The sequence below is a fragment of the Schistocerca americana genome, chromosome 2 (assembly GCF_021461395.2).
Source record: "Schistocerca americana isolate TAMUIC-IGC-003095 chromosome 2, iqSchAmer2.1, whole genome shotgun sequence".
NCBI classification, from domain to species: Eukaryota; Metazoa; Arthropoda; class Insecta; order Orthoptera; family Acrididae; genus Schistocerca; species Schistocerca americana.
This window is the reverse complement of record NC_060120.1, coordinates 103926701-103944476: the sequence shown is the minus strand read 5'-3', so window position 1 is coordinate 103944476 and position 17776 is coordinate 103926701. Positions and strand designations below refer to the sequence as shown.

General features: G+C 37.7%; 1 protein-coding gene across 1 annotated transcript in view; it reads left to right on the top strand.

Moving 5' to 3' along the window:
* The window catches only part of LOC124595947 (clavesin-1-like), a 220311-nt gene extending 203253 nt beyond the window's left edge, over positions 1 to 17058 (top strand). The window contains exons 7-8 of the mRNA XM_047134869.1: positions 10807 to 10951; positions 16770 to 17058. Coding sequence (XP_046990825.1) covers positions 10807 to 10951; positions 16770 to 16831 — 207 coding nt within the window. The 3' untranslated portion in view covers positions 16832 to 17058. The remainder of the gene's footprint in view (positions 1 to 10806; positions 10952 to 16769) is intronic.
* Positions 17059 to 17776: the final 718 nt, after the last annotated feature.

Sequence of the window (17776 nt, the reverse complement as noted above, 5' to 3'; positions counted from 1 at the left end):
TTGCCTCCTTGCTGGATGACTTTCCTAATGTTTCTCGTAGTGTTTTGTATGGCATTGTGACCGAGCATTAAAATTACCGAAAATTGTGCACACGTTGGCTACCGAAAATATTGACGCATGTGCACAAAACCAAACGTTTAGACAGTGCGTTGCCTTTCCTTGAGCGGTACCACAACGGCGGTGATGATTTCTTATGCCAAATTGTTACGGGCGATGAAACATGGGTGGCCTACGTCACACCAGAATCAAAGCAACAGTCCATGGAAGTTGAGTAAGGGCATCGTTTTGTTGCAAGACAATGCCCGTCCGCATGTGGCGTATCAGATCAAATCTCATCACATCTTTTCGATGGGAAACTCTAGATCATCCTCCGTACAGCCCCTATCTTGCGCCCAGTGACTACCATCTGTTCCTGCACTTGAAGAAACACCTGGGCGGTCAGCGTCTTCAAGACGGTTACGAAGTCAAAACAGTGGTGATGCAGTGGTTAACAAGTCAAGCGGCAGACTTCTATGAGGAGGGTATTCAAATCTGGTACAACGTTATGACAAGTGCCTCATTATTGACGGAAATTCTGTAGAAAAGTAGATTAACGTACAGCCTTTCATGTAAAAATAAAATTGAGATATCTTAGCACGTCTTTTTTTTAATTTCAAAACGGTACTCACTTAAAAAACATGTCTCGTAACAACATAAATTGCTGGAAGACCATCTAAATTTTAGTTTTGTGGTTAGACCACAGTAGTTGCATCGAAATTAAGAGAATTGCGCGTGACAGGCTAGCTCGTCCGATCGATACAGTTGGTTTCGAAGCCAGAAACTCTCCACCTCTTTCGGGCTGCTCTGGTGTTAGTATGAAACATAGTTAGTCACGTCCTAGCTCTCAAACCAAGAAAAATCCCATGTCAGTCACCTGTTTGGGTCAGCCACGTCAACAGGTCAGCTGCGAATGCGTACAGTCTCAGAGATAATCAGCAAGGGTAGGGGAGACAATTGGCGTCGTTTTTTACAAAGGAACCGCGTAGGCATTTGCCATGAGCTATTTAAGAAAACTGTAGAAAACCTAAATCTGGACGCCCGTACTGGTATTTGAACCGCCGCCCTGCCGAATATGGATGAAGTGTATTATCATTGTGCCTCCCCATTAGATTGCAAGCATAAAGAATGAAGACGGAATAAATGCTAGAGTTCAGAGGTTATCGACGTAGAGGTCACTGGAGACGGAACTCTTACATAGTTGAAGGATTTGGGTCAAGCCAGAGCGGTCTTATAATATTCTCATGAAGGGAATCATTGAAACTGTGGAAGGCGTGAATCGAGATTGCGATTTGCAAGTTCATAAATTTCTCGTTAGCTGTCCGTACTCGTATTTTCGTAAGTTTCCTGGTCAAGCCCGCAGGACAATATTTCATTCGAGTAACTACTGCGAAGCAGTGCTTTAGTTTTTCTCCTGGGAGAGACACTCCTGTAGATTTGGAGGAGACTGTTGCTTTGTTTGGGAGGAAGGAGAATCGGTAACAGATCCAACCACTTGACTGGGCCTGATAACCGTGCTCTGACATCTGAGCAGGCATATTTCTGGGTGCGATGTGTATTGAAGTCAAATCGAAAATTTTCATTGTGCAGCAATAGTACAATACAACAAATACTGCATAACTCTAAATTTTAAAAAAATATGACAAGGCTCGAGAGCAGACTAAAATATTTTATTGTGGGACTGTACGAAGTGGCAGATTGGTTTTGGAAGGAGGAGACAGAATTCCCTTCTCGACTTACCGATGGGTTTCTCTGTTGCTTTCCTAAATTCCTAAACAACGTGCGGCGCATGACGGCATGGTTCCATCGGCATGGCCGCTTCTGACCACCCTTTTTCCATTGAGCTAGAGCTTCGAGAGGTATTCAAGTCGATGGAACGTTAAACTTCAGTCGGTGTTAATTTTCTTTACCTTTTTTACGTTACTTCACTAAAATACAGTTCTCGGATTTCACTGGAAAATAACTTCAATACAAAACTTGAAATGGGTCGTGGATTAATAAAAAAACATTTTAGTAACTAAAGCAGATATGTAATAAAACCATAATGATAAAACAGTGGCAAAATGCATCCATTAATGTAAACTGAGAAGTTTTATTTTTGACATATTATTTACTTATTAGTTCTTTCTTTTCATGCACCAACTACCAAACGATGCGGTTGTGCAGCTAATTCATAATAAAAAGTTAGAAACACACATACGTAAGAAGCCAAGCTATAAATGATAATTATCACGAGGGAAATAAAATGCAAACAAGAAAAGGCACAATAGAAAACAGAGTTCTCGCGAGAGGTCTGCAAAAAAGAATGCTAAAAGTGTTTAGAGTCACAGCCTGTTGAATATCTCTAATGTTCAGTCGAGTAAATGTATGTTCATTACAAGAGAATCGTGAGATTCGTCCTTTCTTCCGTTTTTACAGTACAGGGCTGTACTTTTTCTAGTTAATTAGTTTTCTGTAAAGAAGCCTAAAAAAGAGTAAACTTCGAGAAAGATTTTGAATTAGCAATGAACAACGGATCATTTTTTTTCTATTCAAGCGTTTAGTTTTGATCTACAATACGTCTGAATAACCTGCTTTCCTCCTGCAAGCGCCTCGTTTAGTTTCCATATGAGAATACGAACTTCATATTGTATACGTCCCTTCCAAAACTTCTTTTGCAAGTATTTCTGAATAAATTGTGCAGGTAGGGACTGGTAACAGATGTATTTCTTTTTTGTGTAACATTTTAATTTAATTACTTACATTTTTTATTTTTCTTTCGGACATCTCGGTGTTAGTGAAACACAGTCACATCACAAAAGACAGAACAAGACAGAGTAACGAAGCTTGAAACTGTGAGACGTTAAAAGTAAACTAAGTCTGAAAACGACGATGCCAACAGTAACAGTAATATGAATGATGATAATAAACACAGTTTAAGAACTGAATTTTGTAAGTCCTAATAATGAGCAAGAAAAGGAAAAGAAATTTATTTTGGAATGTTAAGAGCGCAATCCTGGCTTTCACTTGGACTGATTCAGGGCAACCTTGGGAACCTGTAATCAGATTTTTCAATAGTTTTTAAGTTCATTGATCTCTTCAAATGTCATCTCGACTATAATCCCTGTAGCATCTAGATTACATATATTTATTAGCAGAATACTGGAGAAGTCTAATCAGTCTAGAAAGAAGATTGCTTACAAATCACTCGTGCGACCCATTCTAGAATATTACTCAAGTATGTGGGACCTGTACGAGGGGATATTGAATTATATAGAGGCAGGGAGCACGAATATTTGATTTGCGGAAGTGTGTCACAGAGATACTGAACGAACTGAATTGGTTGACTCTTGAAGAAAGACATAAACTATCCCGAGAAAGCCTATTTACTGAGTTTAAGGAACCAGACTTCAATGATGAAACTAGGAGTACACAAAAATCACCTCTGTATCGCACACTCAAGGATCATGAGAACAAGATTATAATAATTACAGCACTCGCAGAGGCATTAAAATAGTCGTTCTTCCCGCGCTCTATATGTGAGTGGCATGGGAAGAAACCCTAGTAACTGGTACAAAGGGACGTACTCTCTGCCAAGCACTTCACGGTGTGTTGCAGAGTACAGATGAAGACACTTTAGTACCATAGATCCAAAGCGAAAAATCCTTAAAGGAAGCATTGTGCATACAGGGTGCAATTATTGAACTATATGGGAAAAAAAACGTAAATTGGTTGCAAACTACGACCCCACACATTTTAATCAACATGTAAACGTCACTACAGATATGCCTGCTATCTTTGGCAGTGATGTGGCTCAGACGAATAGCGAAATTCTGCCTGACCCTCTGAAGTGTCGGGACATCGATGGTGTCGACGACCTTCTGAATGGCTGTTTCCCGCTCAGCAATGGTTTTCACAGTATGTTATGCTACACTTTAGGCTTGTCCTTCACACGTGTGCTAAATGGCAGTCATTGAAGGTTTATTGACGTACGCCTGCAAAACTTTAAACATATACTGCAAAACAGTGTGTTTATAATTTGCTTTTCAAGGTCACCACGAATTGCCTCAAGAATGTAATAGAACGTTTCTCACGTCATCTCACATATTCATAAAACCTGCCTTGTTACTCCGATAACAGAGGACAGAGTGTGTAGTATCAGCCACGTTCTTTACGAGACAGGAAAGCTCATTCACATGCATTTGGCGCCTCTTTAGTAGCAGAAGCCGCTATGCAGCACTTCTTTCCAAGGACAGAGGCCTCCTGGTATCCATCCCACCCTAAGAGGTTAAAATCTAACATACTTCATACATAAAATAGATTATAACGTAACCTGACCTGACCTAACCTGACCTCCTTGACACTGCCGAAATCTGACGGCGATCAGACGCAATATGACCATAATGACGGCCGACGTTTTCAGACGAACTTCGCCGACGGTGACGGCCGGTCGGTGCCAGAATGCTACGAGTTGTAGAGCCCCTCTTCCTCGTATAAAAACGTAAGTGACCTGCCCTGTGGATCACACACATTTACGTCCAGATGAACCAGCACGAAAAGCATACGATGGGTCAGCGTCCCAAATACGCGAAACCTGCAGAGCAGGAAGCTGTGACGTCAGACGCGAGGCGCCGCGCCTGGGGCCAGTGTGTTGTAACGGGACTCGCAGGTAATAGTGGCACCGGGCTGCAGGTGGTGTTATCTGGACAAGTAGTCTCAGCATGACGTGCGTGTTGTATTCATAGACAAAACAAATGTGCGTCTGGATTACTTTGCGGCGTTGTGCGGGTTTAAGGCTCCGAGGTCGTTGACTCAGCAAGAACCGTTAGTGAATACGGCTGTTACCTGCGACCTCCTATTTGGTATGTTAATGCACTGCGTAACGCCATTACGCCCTTCAATTAGCCACTTACATCCAGGGACAGTTAAGGGTTATAGGACAAACGGCGTGCGGGGCACGTTATTCACCGGAAAATTAGCACAAGTAAATATTCTGTCTTGTAGCAAGTGTTCACGCACAAGGAAGGGAGCTTTGGAATGTCTTAGGAACAAACATTTTCACACACTTGTAAGCAGCCATAAAAAGTTCAGCAACAAATAACGTGCAGTTTAAAATGAGCCTAAAGGACTTAGTGGTGACCAGATCATCCATGGACGAGGTGGAACCGATTTATGTATATGTTATCAATAATGAGCAAAATAACTCTAGTATTATGCAAACTGTGACTTCTGCAGATCTTCAGTACAGTAATGTGATTAGTACAAACGAGTGTTGTAAAGCGATTGTCTGTTTGATGATGCGTGTCTGCATTAACATAAGAATTGCCATACGCACTCAGTGTATTCTAAGTTCACAAGTTTTGTGACAAGTTTATTATTACATCGTAAATAAAATGAAGTTTAAGATTTTTTTGGTTACAAAGACGAAACAAATCGCAACACAAAAAAGCAATTAATGTAGGGTAATGAAGTTTCGGGAATACATTTTCTAGATAACATATTTAAGTGATTAACATTGCAAGATCACAGGTTAATGGTAGGGGGAGATAAGCCACTGCAAATGTGAAATGCTTGTACGTTAGTTACGGGTAACGGCCAGAATGTTGAATGTCCTCTTTTTTTTTTTAAATACTGGGTGACAATTATTGAGCTATATGAAATAAAATCGTCATCACTTCTGAACGGTTTGCGTTCAGACTGCAGAGTTGGGCTCGGGGCATGATGGGAGTTAGTATGTATGCATGGTGTAGTTTAGCGACGAAGCCCTCTTTCATTTGGATGAATTCGTCAATAAGCAAATTTTGTTCATTTGGGGGGACTGAGAACCCGCATTTCGCGATCAAGAAGTCTCTTCACCCTCAACGGGTGGCTGTGTGGTGTGCAGTGTCCAGTCACGGAATAATAGGTACGATATTTCTTGATGGCATGGTGACTACCGAACGGTACGTGAAGGTTTTGGAAGATTATTTCATCACCATTACCCAAAGTGACCCTGATTTCGACAAGATGTTGTTCATGCAAGAACCCATTGAAGCAGGAGAATGTCTGATGTCCTGGAGGAGCACTTAGCGGACCGCATTCTGGCTCTGGGGTACCCAGATACCATGCGTACGAGCCTCGATTGACCGCCATAGTCTCCAAATTTGCAAACTACTTCATATTAACAGAATCGCTACCCAACTGGCATAAAACACCACTTAGCAGTAGTAATAATTTGCTGACAACTAATGGCAACCTACCACAAAAAGATCCAGTACGCTTCAGTTGTGATACGCAAATAAGATACGTGACCCTTTTCTCTTGAACAAATTATTTTTTGAGGTTATAATCTACACCTAAAATTTTCAATAAAGATTTTGCGTATTTAAGGTTTCGAACAAACGCGCGATTTCGGTCCGTAGATTCCAAGCTATAACCCAATTACGATACTTTCATTCTCAGGACCCACAAACTCACTCTTTCTTAGACTACAATCAGTTTCTCACACTCCATATTTAGTGTGGGAGAACATCTGTCGATTTGACTGAAGAAAACAAACTGATTTGAATTTTGCCGATTGTCTTTTGAAGTCTGTACATTCGGAAGATAAGATCAGCTACGGTGTGGCTGTGCACATAGTGGTGTACTGATGTGAAAAAATCGGCTGTCTCCAGCCAATGTCGGCCATATGCAGAATCCACCAATATTGGCGCCCCTGCGACCACAGCCTTAGGTCGTGAAGCTGTCTTAGCGTTATTGATGCGGCTTCCTGACCTGCAGAATTTCTTTTGGAAACCCACATCTGTATATTCGGTGGATGGAGGTTTGTCTTCTTCCTTCTGAATGCACGTCCATTTTTTAATGATTTCTTTCTTCATTCAGAGTAGACGTATAATCAGTGCTTCAACTATTGCACTTGGTTTTCTCTATATTCTTCATACATTTATATTCTATAATTTCATTCATTCATGCATAAATGCATCTTATACCAAAGGAAGTATATCTAAAAGTTATTTTGCTGTGCCTTCTGTTTACAAGTGCATCAGTACTTGGCACATCAGTCTGAAATGCATGGCAGAGAGGACTTCCCACATCCAACTGTACTAATTGTTATGGCTTCTTCCCATTCCATTCAACTATGGAGCACAGGAAGAACTGATTGTTTAAACATCTCTATGTAGGCTGTAATTAATCTAATCTTCTTCTCATGATCCCTAAAGGAGTGACATGTAGTGGGTCGTAGTACTCTTCTACATCAATTATTTAAAGCTGGTTCTTGAAACTTTGTAAGTAGGTTTTTTCAGGATAGTTTGCATCTATCTCAGAGTATCTGCCACTCTGGGTTCTTCAGTATCTGTCACACTCTCCCACGGGTCAAACAAACCTGTCACCTTCCACACTACTCTTCTCTGTATGTATTCAATATCCCCTGTTAGTCCTGTTTGGTATGGGTCCTACACTTTTGAGCAATGTTATAAGATGGGTCACCTGATTATCTTGTAAGCAATCTTCTTTATAGACTGGTTGCATCTTCATAGTATTTTGGCAGTGGGCTGAAATCCACCACTTTTAGCTACAACTGAACCTACGTGACTGTTCCATCGCTACAAACTGGACACCCAGTTGCTTGAAAGAGTTAACAGATTCCACTGAAAAGCGTGTAAATGTGGATGTGATGACTAGCAGGAAAGGCGCTACTCGGTAAAAAAAGCAGCTTTTTCCTTAGCTGCATTAAGTAGCTGCTGCATACATTGTGCTGAATATTGAAGGAAGGAACTATGGTAGATGTAGATGGCACAATTTTAGAGAGGTGACTGCAACTCACATTGGCCACGAATAGATATCAATCATGGATTTTTCAGTGGGACCCACCCTTTATTATTTGCATGAGCACAATTGTAATTATCAGAGATTATTAGAGTTATCTACCTGCTGTATGGATACAAGCCTGTTGACAATGAGCTTTATCATTTGGTATTTTAATTAGTGCTTTACATTCGGGTAACTTATAGCAGTGACTGATGACTTATTTTCCCAATTGTATGTAGAGTTTGTGGAGATTCCTAATTTTCTGCTTCATCTTTTGGTATATTGTGGGAGGCAACTGTGTAATGAAGCAGAGCAACACTCTCAAATGAGTATAATGAACTTCATGATCAGTTTATGCACATCTTGGATCCATCATAGTTTTTCCATATCAACACCAGGAATTTTTATATGTAGGACTGTTATGACCAAGCGAAACTACTTTCGTCTGGCCATAACTATGGGTTTTTTGATTGCTTGGTGAGATGGCACATAAGAACTGAACTCAAGAAATATTAATTGACTTTATTACATTAATTAATAAATTATTTATTTAACTCTGATACACTTCTTTGCCACAGGAATACTGGATAATTTACAACTGTCATTGACTATGTATGCATCATTTGATGCACAGGTTAACAAACTGTCCTCTTGAGGTACACTGTCCAACATTTCCTAAACTAAAAGTTCATCAGAAACTTTAGCAACTCATTGGTCCTACACTATGATGAGTACTTCAGATGAGGTCACAAACTGGAGAGAGCTCTTGCATGCTTGGCCTAAGCATGAAGCCACTGCTATACTGAGACGAAGGGCATGTCTTCAGGAGTGTCTCCCATTGGTTGCAGCTGATTGGTGTGGCATTGCAATCTCTGGATGATGCCACAATGCTTTCATTTTGTGAAGAACAATGTTGTGTTGTTGCATCTTCTGTCAGAAAACTGGTATGATGTACCTCTCCACAGTTGTCTATCCTACACAAGCTTCACCTTCACATATCTACTGCAACCTACATTCATTTCAACTTGCTAACTGTATTCAAGTCATGGTCTCACTCTACAATTTGTACCCCCACATATCCATCCCTTGTCATATCAACAATTCCATGATGCCTCGGTGCATATTCTGTTGATTGATGCCTTCTTTCAGTCAAATTGTGCCATAAATTTATCTTCTCCCCAGTTTGATTCAGTACCTCCTCATTAATTACCTGATATATCTCTGTGACCTTCTGCATTATTCTGTAGCATCACATTCAAAAAGCTTTTGGCCCGTTCATGTCTGTTTATTGTCAATGTTTCACTTTTGTGTAAAGTTACACATAAGATAAATACCTTCAGAAAAGGCTTCCTAGCACCTAAATTTAAACAATATGTTACCAGACTTCTCTTCTCCAAAGATGCTTTTCTTGCTATTGCCAGACATCATTTTATATTCTTTTAACTTCAGCCCTTGTCACTTATTTTCTGCTTAAGGGCAAAATTCATCTACTACTTGTAGATCAGTCCACCATAATGTATAATGACCAAGTGATTACATATGCTAGTGTTACAGGAACAGATTCAAGGTTCAAATCTGGAGGGGTTAGTATTTGGCGAATCCAAGAAATTGAATTTGCCCAAAAATTTGAAATGAGGATGTCTGATACTCTTAGTTTAGGAACTAAAAACTGACAAGCTCTTTTAACTTTGACAACATCATGATTTACACAGTATAAAATTGAAGTGTTCAATCAAAGTTAGCAGTACTTCACTTAGTACCATGACTGTGAACACAGGTCTGAAGTCTACGGCTACATGAGCTTGTAATTAGAGAGAATGATGATTCTTTCAGTCCTTTGCACCTATGTTAAATAAGCCAGTCTTCTGTTTATTTTCTTAATTGAGGTTCTTTCTTTTTCTGTCTTCCTTTGCTCATCTTCCTATCGTTTGCTGGTTCTACCTGTGAACTTAGGAAATCACATCCCCTCTCCCCATCCTACATAGATGTGCATATGCTGTAGTACCAACCTTTAACTAGGCCTTACATGAAGTACGATTATAAATGTATTTTAAACTGCTGTAAAAGTAAAATATTGTCATCCCAGCAAAAGGCAATGTTGGACTGTCAGTAGCTGTAGTACATCACACCAGTGGATCTTATTGACCTCTGTCCATTATTATTTACATTTCACCTAAAATGATGTTGTCCTCAACTAGAATCTATGTTCTCTCACTTTCTACTATCTTATCAAATTAAAAGAAATAGCTGTCAACTCAGTACTATCTCTTTGCAATATCTCACTGAATTGATTACCAAGTATTCTTTCCTACTCTTCGGCCACACACACAACACTGTTATTACTGTCTCACGTCTATCACCCTCTTGTATGTGTTCACGCTCCTGTCCCAGGGAGTGCCACATTCCAAACAAAATACTTACCAAGCCTTCCCTTAGGCCTTTTTCTAGTTTGCCAGATAGTAATTTCCTCCTTAGCAATCCAGATGTCCCAATTTACACTTCAAGTCTTCACTGATCATACTACCAAGATACTTAAATGCTCTAACATGGGGGAATTAATTAAATCAGTAATAAATCATGAATTAACATGACATTGAAAGCAAAGATAATTAACAAAAACTAATAATTCTGTTAAATTGGTACTTACTAGTTGCAAGGAATGAAAATCTCCAGCTTACATTGTCATATTCTACAGGATAATTGTTCCTACTATTCTAGTGAACTAGGTATAAGAATCACAAGTGGCAGTAAGAAAAGCAATTAACTGCTGTTTAAGTGCTTCCTGAATCACATCACTTCAAATTGCTCTAGACCTAATTGCACTACCTCATCACCACATAGTTGGTTTTGAACTGAATACATCTCACACCACTAATTCATGACTTCTGCATTTCACATACAGTTTAATAAACAATGGCCTTATGAGACATTCCCAACACCATCAAGCTCTTTAAGGGCCATAACCATGAATATTGAAGGAAGACTGTCTATTGGCTGTTACAGATCCACATACATGGATCCAATCTGGAGAGCCTACATGCGCACATTGACCCCAAGTTCCTGCCCGAGAAGTATGGCGGCACAAGGCCAGAGTACTCCTACCGACAGTGGATGGACTCACTCAGCCAAAACCCACTGATCATCAAGGGTAAGTTCTCTTCACACAACACTGCATCCGTGTCTTCTCCCTCCCTTCTGCCTTGGATATGACTTGAGGAACTCTCCATTGTAAGTGCTACAACCATAGAATAAAATTTTATTTCTTGTTACTTTCTAAACTTATTTTAAAGAAAGTAAAATGAATAAATAGATTAAGGTTAACTTTCTTCCTCTTCTAATTGCATAATTAAGTGGAAACACAGCTGTTAACAACTTACAAAAATTGTAATTGTATGGTACTAAAACATAATTTCCACTGCTACTGTGGACAAAATTTCTCTGGTTCTGAAGAAGAATCTTCTATCTTTTTATGTATTTAAAACAATTATTAATGTGGTTTGGATCATCTCTTGTGAATCAAAGTGCATCCTCAGAAAATCTAATTAAAATAACTACTGACACTTTTCTTTCAAAGTAAATTATTCTTCACATAAAAACACACACTACAAGCAGCCAAAATACTTCTTTTCACATGATGAAGACATCAGATGTTACATGTGATGACAAGAAAGGTTCTCATGAAACACATCTAAATGAATGTTTCTTTTAGTAACAGTAATCTTCATTTTCCTTAGCTGTCAGTCTATTGGTACAATTGTTGGTCAGATTTGTTCTTGCAATCAGTGTGTGATTCCATGACTCCAGGTCCATGTGACTTCTGCAGCTCTCTCAGATTTGACTATGAGCCTACATATAAACACAATTGGGATGTAAATGATAGAAATATTTCTAAATATATTTTAATAGCTCAATAAATTCTGGAGCCAAGTGTCTACTAAATTTACAAGTTTCCCTGTTATTACTTACAACAACTGTTATTATTAATGTCAAAGTGCAGCTCCCTTGTAAGGTCAGTAGTATTTTGTGCATTACTAATTCTTAAGTACTGGAGAACATTTACAAAAGTCTTTCTCAAAATTGAATTTTCAAAGGCCTGTACATGGGTAGAAATCAGTGAGCCAGTGAATAATAATAGTAATAGTTCATTGCTGCTGCTGCTGTTTTATAGCTACCTTGATTCCTTAGGCTATGAACACTTTTAGTTCTCAAGAAGACTGTTTGCTTAAAGCCAACTGCAGTCATCTTCAAAACAGTGTCATCTGCAGGGCAAGTGCAGCGCTATTTATTTATTTATTTTATCCATCTTTCAGCACCTACATGCAATCGATGTCGTCAGAAGAGTTACAGCTATTTGTACATTATGTTTTACATACCAAAATATTACATAGTAAAAATATAGTAATGTTGTAAACTATTAGCTTACAACAGCCTCTACACCTAGATCCATACATAACAGTAAGCCATAATTTATCAGCATTAACATGCAATCAATGTTGTCAGAAGTATTACAGCTATTTGTACATTATGTTTCATACAACAAAAATATTACATGGAAAAAAAAGATAGGGTTGTACCCTATTAGCTTATAGCTAGCTGCCTCTACATCCATAACTATACATAACAGTAAGCCTTAGTTTATCAATAAATTAGATCATCTTTACAACTATTCTGAAATTATTCTACACTGTAGAAAGTATTTTTCTTCATCCACACTTTGGTTTTAGTTTTGAAAATATCCATTGAAACCAATTGAGCCTGTACGGGTAAAGTGTTGAATAATTTTATGCCTATGTATTCATAGCTAGATTGGGTTTTCTTAAGCCTGGTTGTGGGTATATCAATCATATTTGTTTGTTGAGTATTGTGTTGATGAACTGATTTCCTTATAGTGTAGTGGTTTAAGTTTTCTTTTATGTTTAATAGGCAACAATATATGTAAAGAGATGGGACTGTGAGAATTTTTAAGTCTCTAAAATAAGGTCTACATGAGGTCTTGTTGTCAGTGATTCCGTACAAATGTCTAATTGCTTTCTTCTGCCAAGTGAAAATTTTTTTGGCTCCTGGAGAGTTACCCCATAAAAGAATGCCTTATTGTAGATGGCAATGAAAGAAGGCATAGTATGACTGAAGCAATAAATCTTGTGTAACACATGTGTGTAGTTTGGCTAGTAGGTTGATAACTCGTGATAGCTTTCGACATACATAATCTGTATGTGTGTCCCAAGTTAATTTTGAGTCTATGTGTATTCCTAGTAGTTTAACAGATGATAACTCCATGTTACTGTTTGATAAACTGAAGATTATCTTGACAGTCTTTTCATGGTTCATAGATAAGTCATTAGCTTTAAACCAGATATTAGATATTTTGAGACACTCTTCACTTTCCTCCTTCAATATGTTTATATCCTTTCCAGAATTAGCTAATGTTGTGTCATCAGCATAGAGGATAGATTTACAGGGTAAGTTGTTCGGAAAGTCATTTACAAACAATATAAATAGTAGAGGGCCAAGCACTGAGCCCTGAGGAACACTTCGTTTTATACTTAAAGTCTGTGACTGTTGGTCATTATGCTTTACTATTTGTTTTCTATTGCTGAGGTATGATTCAATTAGTGAGAGTTCCAAGTGTTTGATTCCATAGCAACACAGTTTATCTAATAATAATTTGTGGTTAACTGAGTCGAAAGCCTTACTCAAGTCAATTAGAATGGCTTCAGCAGATAATTCTGACTCAAATGCGCTTAGTACAAAAGAGATATGGTTTTCAACTGCTTTGACTGTTGATAAGTTTGACCTGAATCCATACTGAGAATCATTTAATATATTATTATCTGATAGGTGTATGCATATTTGCTGCATTATGCAATGTTCTATTATTTTTGAGAGAATAGGCACAAGTGAAATTGGTCTATAATTATTGATACAGGACTTGTCACCCTTTTTGTATAATGGTATGACAACTGTTTTTTTGAGACATTCTGGAAAGTGTCCACTCGAGAGCATCCAGTTTATCAGTATGCAAAGAGGGTATGTTATGAGATCTACAACTTTTTTAATTACATAGTTTGACAGGCCATACACATCTTCAGATCTAGAGTATCCTAATTTAGAGGTTGCTTTAATTATATCAGTTACTTGTACTTCTCTCCATTTACAAGCTGACACTATGTTTGTAATGTTTTGTTGAAAATTTCTGCCAGATATGGGGTGAGAAATAGGTGTATGTGTTGAATTGGAATTCTGGTTGCTATGGGTTGGAAGGCTAAGATTGGCAGAGTTGACAAAAAAGTGATTGAAATCATCAGCAGTGACGTTAGCAGCATTTGTGTTGTCTTTGTAGTTTATATCCATAGCTAGCTCTGCTTTTATTACTTTCCATGCAGCCTTACATTTATTGTGTGATTTTTTAATGAAATCACCATTTGCCTTACACTTGGCTATTTTAATTTCAGATCTATATTTTCTTTTCAGGTTTTTGTAAGTTTCTTTATGTACTGCTCCCTTTTTGACCTTATCATGACAAGTAATCACCAATAGTCTCAGTTTTTGTAATTGGGGTGAAAACCACTTCTGTAAAGTTGAGTAGTTAGTTTTCCTAACTTTTTTGTTTTTTTGTTTTTTAACCAGTGGACAGCATGTGTGGAAGATTTCAGAAATGATTTTGAGGAATGTGCTGAAGGCTTCATCAACATTTCTGGAGGAATGTATAACAGTATTCCAATCTATAGACTTAAGTTCTTCTCTATACTTGCTAATATTTGTATCTGTAGATAGTCTGACACACTGAGTTTGTTCCTCGTCTTCTTTTGGTTTTTTAGTAATTAGTTTCACTCATATACCTCTATGGTCTGACAGGTAATCGACATTAAGTAAGCCTAGCTCAAAATCACATTTGTACACATTTGTTATTAGATTGTCAAGACAGGAGGAGTGCCTTGTAGGACTTGTAGGACTTTCATCAGCACAAAAGAGATTATAGGACCTTAACATTTCTGGCTGTCATTTTCCTAATGTCTATGTTTAGATCCCCAAAGATTAAAATTTTGTATTTAGTATATTTTTGTAAACTGATCACAAGTTTTTCTAAACGTTCTATAAATTGTTCTACATTACTTTCATGAGTGTGATATAAAGACACAGTTATGAGCTGTATACTAGGTATAATAAAAGCAGCTGCTTCAAAAACACCTTTAGTGCATAGGTCACTAACTTCAAGAACAGAAAACTTTAGGTCTAGATCATTGCTAATATATATGGATGAACCCCCATAGGATTCACTGGGTCTGCAGAAGTACGTAGCTAATCTGAAACCTGATGGTACATACAGTTTTATATCCTCTTCCTTTAACCAATGTTTGTTTGTACATAAAATCATTCTTTTCTTACTTTTTAATAGTATACCAAGCTCATCAGCTTTATTTTTCAGAGACCTGACATTTAAGTGCAGAAATAAGATAGAGTTACTGTCACAGGAGGGGAGGTGTACAGTATTATGGGGCAATGGAGAACATTTAATTGTTTTTTCAGCCCTGGAATCTATGTTAGGTGGCGGTTGGACTTCCTTGGGATAAACCATAAAAAATCTTCATTTCTCTTTGGTAATTTTTTAGGTCTGTTTGAAACACGGTTGGAAGTTTGTTTCACTTTACTGTCCACAAGTTTTATAGGAACATGTTTTCCCAAATCATTTGGTATCCCTTCATCATGAGACAAAGATGATACTTTACTTACTGTGACTGGTGTATTCTTTTCTGCTACTCTTGAAGGTGATGGAGGAGGAGCTGGTACTGTTTCTGCTGTTGGTGAAGTTGGTTTAGTTGCTGCTGGTGGAGGAGTTGTTTCTGCTATTACTGGTAAAGGAGTTGGTTCTGCTACTGCTGGTGTGGGAGATGGTGCTGCTGCTATAGGAACTGGTTCTACTGCTGGAGGAGTTGCTTCTGCTGTTGCTGATGGTGTTTCTTCTGCTATTTCTGGTGAAGTAGTTTGTGCTGTTACTGCTGGTGAGGGAGATGGTGTTACTGCTGTAGGAGCTTGCTCTAATGCTGGAGGAGTTACTTCTGCTGTTACTGAACGTGGTTCTTCTGACGCTGCTGTTGATTCCACTTCTGTTAGTATTGCTTCTTTAGGTACTTCTGCTCCATTTTCTGTTACTGTATCTGATTCTCCATTAGTCACTCCTAGAGATACTTTCTGTGATGATGATACAGGTACCACTGATGATGTTGTTGGTAAGTATTGCAGTCTCTGAATAATTTCCATTAGCTTTAATGTAACAAGTTGCTATTGTATGCTATAAAAATGTGAACAAACTTAAACTAAGTATTATTAAGTAATTTTTATTATTATTAAATTTTCTGAACTAATAAGAGATGTTGAATACAGATAATTGCAGTGAGTAGACGAAATCAGCCCAAATGAATATTCCTTATCACAAGTTCTATACTACACTAACTGTCAATGAAAAACATTGTTTTTCAGTTACAAATAACTATTTTGTAAATGGAATTTTGTGTGTCCATTTGAGAGTGGTCCAGAATAAGTTCATCACCAAATTAGATTTAAAAAAATATCCTTTAGCACTTATTAATTTGCCAAACATTTATTCATCCTGTGTTGCTTGCCTAATTCACCCCATCTCTTGCCAGCACTGCCCATGCTACTTTGTCTCTGCTACTGTTAATCAACAACACTACTCAGTCACTGCATGAATGGGAGTCATTCTTCTTGTATTAATACATATCACTAAACTGGATGCTGCACCATGTTAATTTGAAACCTCTCCATCACTCACACACACACACACACACACACACACACACACACACACACACACACACAAAACAATTTGGAGACAAAGTTTTTTAAAATACGTAAATTTCAAATGGAAATATTCCCAATAACAAGTACAATTATCCCAATTTCACATCATTGTACCTTAATTAACTACAGTGTAAATTGTGTTTCAGAGCTGAAGTCCCTTGGGTACACAAGAGGAGATGAGGAAGAACTCCCATCAGATTCTTCCTGAGTTCAACATGTTTTAGCAATTACTGTACAATAGTCAATGCTGGCCAATGTTGAAGTGCCTTTAAGTAGTGCCTTATCTATATATCTTAGTCTTGCAACTGTTGTATATGAATCTTTTCCTGCATTGCCAAGTGTGCCTGATTTTTGTAAATTTAATTTTTGTATTATACTGAGTATAAGTAATTTTGTTACAAGTGTATTTTAATAAATATTTAATGAGAGTAAAAATCAGTTTGAATTGTAAATATACAGACTTCAGCCCTACTACCAAATTAATTTCTTAGTGACAGTTACCCCACAGCCATATTACATATTACTCGTACATGATATGACCCCTGTAAGGCATCATAATTCTTTGAATGGAATGTCAGTTTATTAGTGAACAGCAGTACACTGTCTGTGGAGGTGGACAGCACATATACCAGGGAAAAAAGTTAAAATTTTGAAACACATCTGGTAATGATCCATAAGAATAATTCTCAGCTGAGTTAAATTGTTCTTTAAATAAAAAAGTATTGCAGCCAAAAATCAGTTTTAGTTATTCATAACTTATATGGCATTATTACACCCCCACCACTGTCATAACAACAGGAAAACACTGTTTTTTGTAACACTGGTTATTTTAGGGTTTTACAAACCAGAAATATTCTGTATTTAAGTCTCAAAAAAAAAAATTGTTCTCAAATGCTTCTAAATGAATACAAATGAAAAATGCTCTTTGCATTTGTTACTGTTTCATTTCCAGACTATCTCATACATATATAAAAATTAAGTTAAAAAAATGAAATAATAGGTAGAGTATCACTGAAATATACTGAAAATTTATATTGCATCTGCTGTTGTTAAATAGTACAGTAAACTGTTCAATTATTTACACTGCATTAGTGTTTCTCATACAGTTCCAGAGAAAGGTTCACTCATGTTATAAAATGATTATATTGAAAAT